Raw genomic sequence first — 10661 nt, 5'->3', positions numbered from 1 at the left:
AGAGATGAGAGGGTAAGGAGAAGAGGGGGCAGGGAAGAGTGGAGAGGGAGAATGAGGATAAGAGAGGGGGTATAAGGAATAAAATGGGGAAAGAAAGGAGGAAGAAGATAGGTGATGGGGAGAAGATGGAAGAGAAGGGAGAGGAGAGGAAGAAAAGAGTGGAGAAGGAAGAATGGGGAGAAGGGAAAGAGAGAAAATGAGGGAAGGGAGAGAGGGGAGATGGAGATGAGAGAGAGAAGGGAGAGGAGAGAAGAGAGAAGACAGAGAAAATAGATGGAAATGGGGAGAGGAGAGGGGAAAAGGGAAGGAAGTAGGGACAGAGTGAGAGACAGACACACACACACGGACACACACACACACACACACACACACAGACTTGGGTTAATAAATTTCTCATACCATGTGACTTCAAACTTGCAATGGCAACTGACTACAAAGTCAGGCCAAGATGTCTGGTCTTAGGGCCAGAATTATTTTTTCTCCAGAAAATTGTTTTCTTTGTCAGGTCTCAGATTGATTTGCTGAGGACCACCCACATTATCAAGGGACTCCCCTTTACTAAAAGTCAATTGAGCTGGGCGGTGGTGGCACACACTCAGGAGGCAGAGGCAGGCTGCTCTCTGTGAGTTCAAGGCCAGCCTGGTCTATAAGAGTTAGTTCTAGGACAGCTCCAAAGCTACAGAGAAACTCTGTCTTGAAAAACCATTTTTAAAAAGTCAATTCATTACAGATGTTGATCCTACCTACAGACAGCTTCCTGGAAACACCCACAGCTGTGCTGAGAAATGGATAAGACCCCCCCCCAAAGGAGCACAGTGGGCCATGTCTGTAATCTCAGCCACCAGAAGGCTGAGGCAGGAGGTTTGTCTTGAGTTCTGCACCAGCCCAGGCTACAAAGCAAGGCCCTGTCTCAACAAACAAAACAAAACAAACTCAAGGAAATACAAACAAACAAGAAAGACTATATCATACCTTTAATGTCTGGGGCTAAAACAAATTTATCAAATTTGTTAAAATGAGCTTCATCTGAGTCAAACAGGAGGGCTACTCTCACTCCCTTTTGGACCTAGGACACTAATTTAGGCCCCAGAGCAAACGGCAGGTACAGCAGATTATGTAGGCGCGAGGTCAACAGAGTCTGTCAAGTTCAGGACACTTGGGTCAAAGGATTAGAGAGTCCCCACTCTTCCGAGAACACCCCACAAGACGGTAGGTTTACAGAGTTCTAAAAGGCATGTTGAGAAGACAGGAGGAAAGATACCAAATGGACTTTTAAAAAAGGAAAATAAAGCAATTAAATATAGAACTAAAAAGCAAAGGCTGAAAGGTATTAAATCCACAAAGACGTCCATGAACACGACCCATGAAGCCCAGTGCCAGAAGATAATACAATCTGTAAAGAATTAAAGAGATCAAATCTTTACATGAAAGAATAATCTTAAAATTGATTTTTAAATAATTTCTTTAGATACTAGGTGGCAATCTTCAGGCACCAGGGGTGGTTTTTAAATAGGAAAAAAAGATTTTTCCATTTATAGGATAACGCTTAGATACGACTCACTTTGAATACGGATGTGGAGGAAGTACATATTAAATTGGGTAGTTAAAAGTAAAAGTAAGTTTTTAATAGGCCAGAGATCATTCTGGAGGGCCAAGGAAATAAAACCAAAATTTAAGTAACTCTGTGAGAGCTAAACGTGGCTTTGAACTTCCTAACAAAGAAAAATAGAACACAAGAGACTCGCCTTCCAGTTTTAGAGTTTGCATTCACGGCGATGCAATAATGCATCCCAGAAGGTGAAGTTTGAATCTCGGTGAACAAAAGCGTCCTCTTATTCAACAGATATTCATAAACCACACACACAGTATCTGGGGTAGTTAATATGTCATTCTGACAAGATCATGAGTCACCGAAAGAGACAAAACTCTGGGCGTGTCTAGAAGGTATTTTCTAGGCTGGGTTAATGGAAACGGGAAGGTCCACTGTGAATGCAGACAGCCCCCCTCCCCACCACGGGCTGGGGTACTAGAGTGAAGGGAAGGGAGAAAGTGAGTGAGTGCCTCCACTCATCTCTCCATGCTTCCGGACTGCAGAGGCAATGTGACCAGCTGCCTCATGCTCCGATAGTCACACCTTCTTCACTGAACCTTCAATCTGTGAGCCAAAACTCACCCTGCATCCCTACGTACCTCGTGTCCGGTCACAACAATGAGAAAATGGCTAACACAGAACACTTGAAGAAAAATTTACGATGAGAAACAGTGAGGATGAAAAGGACGCATTGACAAGGCTCTGTAAAGGGTGGCTATGAAGATGTTGGGAACCCTGTCCTAGAGGAGAGGACCTATCAAGGTGTTCAGAGGTTAACAACCTTCCAGGTAGCATCATTCCAGAAGTCAGGGAGCCAGGGCACCATGGACACAGCAGGAAATTTCTCCTTGATCAAGGCTTTGGTCTACAAGCTGAGCCCTGTGGTTTGAGATTGGAATGTTCCAGATATGACCCTACATTAAAGGCTTGGTCTCTGGCCTTTGGTACCATGGGCACAAGGTAACTGAGTTGGGACGGAGTGGGAGGCACTCCAATCACAGAGAATTTTCAGAGGAGATATTGGGCCCTGGGCCCTCCCCTTTCTCTTCCGTTTTGCACCCAGCTGTGAGGTGAATGGGCCTCCTTCCTCCACTCCTGCCACAAAGCACCATGTTGCCACAAGCCCAAAGTGTCACAGCTAATCCATGATGGGCTGAAACCAAACAAACCTTCCCTGTATTTAGGTTCATTTCAGGCATTTCTTACAGAAGGCTGACACAGGGAAGAAGCTGTAAGACTGCACAGAGTTGGAGATCACCCTCCCCCTACCTGTGAATATATATGAAGAAAAGTTCTGTGACATTTTGACTGTTTTCCTTCTTTCCTCAGTAACTGTACAATGTTCTCCATGTATTTCCCAGCATGGGGTGCGTGGCCCTGGAAGATGCTTTGGTTTCAGTGAGGATGTCCCCCATAGGCTTGGGTATTTGAACACTTGGCCTTCAGGTGGTGCTGTTTGGGAAGGCTTAGGCGGTGTCACCTTGCTGAAGTATGTCATTAGAGGCGGACTTTGAGAGTTTATAGCCTTGTGTGGCTTTCAGTTCACTCTCTCTGCTTCATGCCTGAAGCTGAAGATGTGTGCTCCCAGCTTCTGCTTCAGCTGCCATGTCTGCCACTTGAAAGAGAACCTGGGAGTTTCCTGCCGCTAGAGAATTAAATAAAGAAGGAAGGACAAGACCCCATCCACCCAGCTAAGCTTCCAACTTAGGAAGAACTTCCTTATATACATTGCCTTGATTACAATCAATGTGTTGACACAGGAACAGAAAAGTCATTAATACAGAGGGATGTGTATGGTGGGGACTGCAGCTGAGGTTGTGCCACAGGAGGGTCATCCTGGGAGATCAGGAACAGCCATGACAGATGCCACTCCCACAGGAAAAGGCCATTCATTCCCACAGGGGACTGATTCTCACAGTTTTTTGGTGGCTGCATGTATGAGACACTGTAATGATACCAACATCTTCTCATTCTCAGATGACCCACAGCCAGTGGCTAGACTCTTGACTTTCTCCCATACTGGTATGTCAAAGCTATTTGTTTTAGGACTGTGGGTAGTGTTCTTTTTCTTATTTTTATTTTTTTTAAGATTTATTTATTATGTATACAACATTCTGCCTCCATGTATGCCTGCATGCCAAAAGAGGGCACCAAATCTCATTACAGATGTTTGTGAGCCACCATGTGGTTGCTGGGAATTGAACTCAGGACCTCTGGAAGAGCAGTCAGTGCTCTTAACCACTGAGCCATCTCTCCAGTCCTGGTAGTGTTCTTTTTCTAACACACAGGCTAGAGGATGAATGAGAAAAAAAAAGGTCCACAAAGAAAAGATTCCACCTTGACAACTATAGAGTTCTGGATATTTATGTGCACACACACACACACACACACACACACACACACACACACACTGCTCATGAGCTTGTGGAAAGGCCAGAAGAAATCAAGTGTCCTTCTCTATCACTTTCTTCCTCATTTGCTTGAGTTGAAGGGGGGGTCAGCAGAGGGGGACAGCAGCCAACAGTCCCCAATAACCCTTCTGTCTCTGCCCTCTATACTGCTGGGGGTCACAGGGACACATAGTCACACAAATTTTTTTTTAAGTAGGTGATGGAGATTTCTGTTGGTGAAGCAAGTGTTCTAACCAACTGAGGCATCTCTCCAGCCCCCCAAACAGCTATATTATGCTTAGAAGTTATTCTAAGTCATAATGGGACAGCTACTACACATGGGAAAGATGTACTGGGGCATCTTGGCTTCTCTAGAGGCCTCCCCCACGCTGGTGAGGGCAAACACACAAGCACTTTATTATGGACTGAATATGTTTTCAAAGAAGGGAAATGAGACCCCCTCACACTGCATGGAGGACCCACTGCTGTCTAACATCTAGCGTGTTGGGTCCTGGAGAAGGTTCTCAATCATCCAAGCCTCTCCAGCTCAACCACTCACCTAAGGACAAACCTCTCTCAAGTTATCAGCAACGGAGGCAGGAGTTAAAGAGGCATCAACCATGCCCAGTCGGAGAGGAGGCCCCACTGATGAGCAGCTAGGAGCTCTCAGGTCCAGCTGGGGAATGAAGTGTGGGAGTGTGCAGCTCTGGTGTAGACTGTGAAGACATGTTCATGGATGGGCATTCTGATGTAGACTGTGAGGACATGTTCATGGATGGGCATTCTGATGTAGACTGTGAGGACATACATGTTCATGGATGGACATTCTGATGTAGACTGTGAGGACATACATGTTCATGGATGGACATTCTGATGTAGACTGTGAGGACATACATGTTCATGGATGGGCATTCTGATGTAGACTGTGAGTACATACATGTTCATGGATGGACATTCTGATGTAGACTGTGAGGACATACATGTTCACGGATGGGCATTTTGATGTAGACTGTGAGGACATACATGTTCACGGATGGACATTCTGATGTAGACTGTGAGGACATACATGTTCATGGATGGACATTCTGATGTAGACTGTGAGGACATACATGTTCATGGATGGACATTCTGATGTAGACTGTGAAGACATACATGTTCATGGATGGACATTCTGGTGTAGACTGTGAAGACATACATGTTCATGGATGGACATTCTGATGTAGACTGTGAGGACATACATGTTCATGGATGGACATTCTGATGTAGACTGTGAAGACATACATGTTCATGGATGGACATTCTGGTGTAGACTGTGAAGACATACATGTTCATGGATGGACATTCTGATGTAGACTGTGAAGACATACATGTTCATGGATGGACATTCTGATGTAGACTGTGAAGACATACATGTTCACGGATGACATTCTGATGTAGACTGTGAGGACATACATGTTCATGGATGGACATTCTGATGTAGACTGTGAGGACATGTTCATGGATGGACATTCTGATGTAGACTGTGAGGACATGTTCATGGATGGGCATTCTGATGTAGACTGTGAGGACATACATGTTCATGGATGGACATTCTGATGTAGACTGTGAAGACATACATGTTCATGGATGGACATTCTGATGTAGACTGTGAAGACATGTTCATGGATGGACATTCTGATGTAGACTGTGAGGACATACATGTTCACGGATGGGCATTCTGATGTAGACTGTGAAGACATGTTTACAGATGGGCATTCTGATGTAGACTGTGAGGACATACATGTTCATGGATGGACATTCTGATGTAGACTGTGAGGACATACATGTTCATGGATGGACATTCTGGTGTAGACTGTGAAGACATACATGTTCATGGATGGGCATTCTGATGTAGACTGTGAGGACATACATGTTCATGGATGGACATTCTGGAATAGACTGTGAGGACATACATGTTCATGGATGGGCATTCTGATATAGACTGTGAGGACATACATGTTCATGGATGGGCATTCTGATGTAGACTGTGAGGACATACATGTTCATGGATGGACATTCTGATGTAGACTGTGAAGACATACATGTTCATGGATGTGCATTCTGATGTAGACTGTGAGGACATGTTTACAGATGGGCATTCTGATGTAGACTGTGAAGGCATACATGTTCATGGATGGGCATTTTCTACTTGGGTTCCAAACCAGAGGCAATGAAATGGGAATGATTCAAAATTATAAGCATACATATTTAGAAAATATTTTCATAACATGGCTGTTTAGCAAAATAACAACGACCTCCCCAGCCATGGGCCCTGGACAGGGAACTAAATGTGCTTATGCCCATAGACCTGGACTGCTTTCAAATTTGGTCAGAGAAGGTTCTTTCTGCAGTGGACAATAGGCAATTCAGGGACACATAAGTGCTATGAATAAAAGACTGAGTGCTCCGTCCTAAGTGGGATATCTATGTTAGCGTCCCACCCTCCCAAGGAAGGCTCAGGGAACATCACTGAAGAGGAGGCAGAAAGGATGTATGAGTGGAGGATGCAGGGGTCATGCTATGAAACCTTGTCTTCTGGATCTGACCCAGCTAAAGCAGCCAGGAACTCCCAGCAGCTATGGTCACCTACACAAGATCAAGCCAGGAAAAATCCTGGCACGGATGGGTTGGATCATCTCCAGGCTCTACCTCTTAGCGAAAAGCTATTGGGAGGGGGGTGATAATTATTTTTATTTTGTGAGGCCGTGGCTGCTGCTAGATTTCCCATGCTCCTGTGAATGGCCTCCCACTCATGCATACACTACCAGCAGACTTAGTGTTATTAAAAAGGAAGAAAAACAGCAGAGAAACCCTGTTTTGAAAAACAAAAAAAATTATTAATAAAATTTTAAAAAAGAAAAAAAAGACATTAAGTTGAGCTAGGAGGATCTGTATGGGGGATGAGGCTGGAGGCAGGGAACGACGGGTGGTAGCTATGGTTATATTTCACTGTATGTATGCATGAGAGTCTTCAAAATAAAGAAAAGACTTTCAAAAAATTAAAGAACAATTATGTTGAAGGGCCGAGAAGATGGCTCAGTTGGGAAAGTGTTTAGCACACAAACATGAGGGCCTGAGACTGAGCCCTAGGATCCATATACAGAAAGCTGGGGGCAGAGATGAGCATTTATAGTCCCAGTTCTGGGGAAGCAGAGACAAGCAGATCCCTGAGGTTTGCTGGCCAGCCAGTCGTTACAATCTTTACAAGGTTACTGCAGAGCTTCCCATGGGGCTGACGTCACTTTAGGCTTGAGGTTCATGTGACCTGCCTCTAAGAACAAGGTGAAGAACAACTGAGTAAGACTTCTGACCCCTACGCTCATGAGCAGATGTGCACACCCAGGTGCACAAATACATGAGCGTATACACACACGATTATGTTTGAGGAAGATGGGTGAGTACATATAGAAGTGTGTGTCTTTTTTTTATTAAGAAAGTAGCATTTGTATTTTATGTTAAATGATAAAAAGAGGCCAGACACTGAGTTCTTTTTAAATAACATTTATTTTTCATTTGTCAGTGATTAACTTTGAACTCTCCTAGAACCAACAGTATCATGATCATAGTGAATAAAAAAATATAGATGATCAAATAAAAATATTAGGTTATACAAAGTTAGTTTTTTAAAAAAAATCATTTTCCACCAACATTTGCAGGACCTTGGGAATCTGGACAACAATTTAATTTGTGGGATTTAAAATACAAATATTTCCAGCAGTTAACCATGAAGAAGACACATTGGAGTTCATTTTACAGGCCCGCTGGAGTAAATAAGGGTCGCAGACACTCATGGGAGCTCTGAGAACCACCATATATACAAACTTCTGTACACAGTGAGACCACAGAGAAGCCACCCAATTAAAACCATATTTAAAAAAGAATGAAAATTCACCTTCCTATGCTTGTATTTATTTTCCATTTAATCCAGTATTTTAATGGTGTCTCTACTCCATATATTAGTATCTCTTTAGTAACTGAGAGATATCCCTCCTTTAAATGATGCCAAGGGAAATCAAGATCTTCTCTGAAGGAGGACACTTAGTTGCTTGATGTCAGCTGAAGTGACACTCAATCATACAAGTCACACCACAGATGCAGCAAGGATGGGGCTGAGCAGTCAGCCCTTGGGGGTGAGCTAGAGTCTGGGCGGCCGCGGAGGCAGCATGAGGATCCTTATAAGTTTGCTGCATGGCTTCTCATGGGTGGGAGTCAGGAGGAGGGGCGGCCTCATCCCTCCCACTTGGCTAACTCACAACAGCCAAGCTCTCTGCAAATGAATACAAGTCGTTTGGCACAAAGGGAAGGATGTCAGGGCAAGACTGAGGCCATCTGACAGGCTGACACACTCAGAGGGCCCAACTCAAAAAAAACAAAAATCCAGAGTATGTACGACTTGGCCTCATTCCCACTGCGCTCTGAGATACTCAGGGCCTCTGGTCCTACAGCTAGGAAGGGCTCCTTTCCAGAAAAAGCCATCACACCAAGATGAGCCATCCCAGGTCCCGGAGGAGGTCATCGGCAGGCACAGTAGATGGAAGGAGAGAAAGGAGGAGAAGCTTTCTCATCCCAGGGCAATCACTGCACGATCCCAGAGTCCACCGAGGTCTGCTTGCGGGTTGTCTTCGGAGGGGGAGGAGGTGGCGTTTTGCTGGGCAGTGGAGGCGGCTGTTGCTAGGAAACAGGAGTATAAAGAAGCCATCATGTTATTGGTGTCCTCAGAGAAGCACCTGTTTTTGTTGATGTGGTTGCTGCTGTTTTTCTGGGGTCTTACTTGACATGGCAGTGGGAAGTCAGTCTGGACACTTATAAGGGAACTGACCCCTCCTGGTGACCTGGCTCCACTCTGCCTGGCTTTTTGCCAGCATGTCAGCTACCTCACGCTGGCTGCCCTGCAGTCACGGGGTTTTCTGACATCTGAGTCTGTGTACATGGTGAGCACTCCCCTGAGAAGCATGGCATCACTGTTTGTGGTTTTCGATTCAGGTGTCATTGGCTTAGCAACAGATCTGTGTCCAGAGAAAAGTCTCTCCGGGGTATGAGAAGAGACCCTCCCTTGCCTTCTGAACTGACAGCCCAGGTCAGCAAGCTTTCTCAGGAAAGTAATGTTTTATAATTTGTGGATCACACATGCTCTCGCTCAGGCTGGAAAGTAGCCAAAACCTGGACCCGCAGAAGCTGTGGTCATAGTTGTGGGTGAAGGAAACTGTATTAACAAAAGTAAGGGACTGGCTGTATTGGTCCACAAGCAACAAGGTACCTTGGGTTTCTGGTATGGTTTCACTGTAAATGTTTCCTCCCTTGCAAGCCCATGTGTTTGAACACCTTGACTCTTGCCCTCTGTGTCAACCCTTGGGAGACAGAGCTTTGCTGATGGAAGGAAGATGCTGGTGGCAGAAGCCTTGAGGCTTATCTCCAGGTTCTCTATCCTCTCCTTTATCTGCTCCCTGTTCAGCTGACCTATTAGCAAGTATCTTCCACAAGCTCCAGTCACTTCAGGGCTGCCTGTCATCATGCCTTCCCCTCCCACGATAGACTGCAAGCCCTCAAACTGTGAGCCAAACAACCCTTCCCTCCCTCTGCTTCTTAGCCTGCGTCACAGAGATCAGAAAAGTAACAAATGGAATGTACCTTCCAAAGAAGAAAATAAACACACAGCTGTAAAGCCAGCAGAAAAACCATGCACCCCTGCCCTCTGTGAATGGCTCAGGTGGCCACTACACTACTGTTCTCGGGACTCTTGTGACCACCACTAACAAGAGCTGCCTGGGAGATGTTCCTTTATCACTCAAGGGTACAGTGAGTGAGCAAATAAAGAAACTGGCAGACTGGGGGAGTAGGAACCTACTGCAGGCAGAAGTCTCAAGAAATGTTCAAGAGCTACCATGCAATGTAAGGCATGTGTCACAATCTCTCAGCAGAGGCTGGAGTGAGTCTGTATGTGAGAGAAGTGAAGTTCTCAAGGGCAGATCCGTGACACAGGAGTCTTACTCACTGCCCTAGCCTGATCCTGATTCACAGACAGGTAAATACACAATCACCCCAGTGATGGATACATCTCTAACACTAGCCATTTTATAGAGGGAAGTGGGGGGCCTTGGGAACTGGCTCAGTTATGAAGCGCTTGCCAAGCAATCTTAGGGACCTGAGAACAGATCTCCAGAACCCCAGTGAAGAACCAGGCACAGCAGTGCAGGTCTATAATCCCTGCCTGAGAGACAGGAGGATTCCTGCGCTTTGCTGGCCATCCAATCTAGCCCAATCAGTGAGATTCAGGTTCAGTGGCAGACCTGTCTCAAACAATAAAATGGAGAGCAATTAAGGAAGACAACAGATGTCAACATCTGGCTTCCACATGCAGATATGCCATGTCCAGAGGCACCTATACACACACATATAAAGACACACCCCCCAAAGGAAAGTAAAGAGTACATTTGTAAGTCTTTTTAAGGTTGGTGTGCACTGTGAGGAGAAAAATAAAACACAAAACGCTGATTTGATGGTCTGGAACATCCATTGTAGGTGTGTTTATAGGTGAAGGTTATGGTGACATCCAACAGAGAGTAACTGCAGTCAGGACCAACACGGTCCGAGGGAAATACAGTGTTAGATGCCTAAGATGCCTTTAATACCAAGCAGAAGAA

At 45.2% G+C, this 10661-nt stretch overlaps 1 protein-coding gene across 2 annotated transcripts in view; it reads right to left on the bottom strand.

Moving 5' to 3' along the window:
- Nucleotides 1–7505: 7505 nt before the first annotated feature.
- Nucleotides 7506–10661, bottom strand: part of Dock1 (dedicator of cytokinesis 1) — a 496042-nt gene continuing 492886 nt past the window's right edge. For both annotated transcript variants that reach the window (XM_075972578.1, XM_075972577.1), the window contains exon 52: nucleotides 7506–8691. In XM_075972578.1, coding sequence (XP_075828693.1) covers nucleotides 8596–8691 — 96 coding nt within the window. In that variant the 3' untranslated portion in view covers nucleotides 7506–8595. The remainder of the gene's footprint in view (nucleotides 8692–10661) is intronic.

This window comes from Microtus pennsylvanicus, chromosome 5, assembly GCF_037038515.1.
Source record: "Microtus pennsylvanicus isolate mMicPen1 chromosome 5, mMicPen1.hap1, whole genome shotgun sequence".
Taxonomy (NCBI): Eukaryota; Metazoa; Chordata; class Mammalia; order Rodentia; family Cricetidae; genus Microtus; species Microtus pennsylvanicus.
Note: the sequence above shows the minus strand (reverse complement) of the source record. Positions and strands in the feature narration are given on the sequence as shown.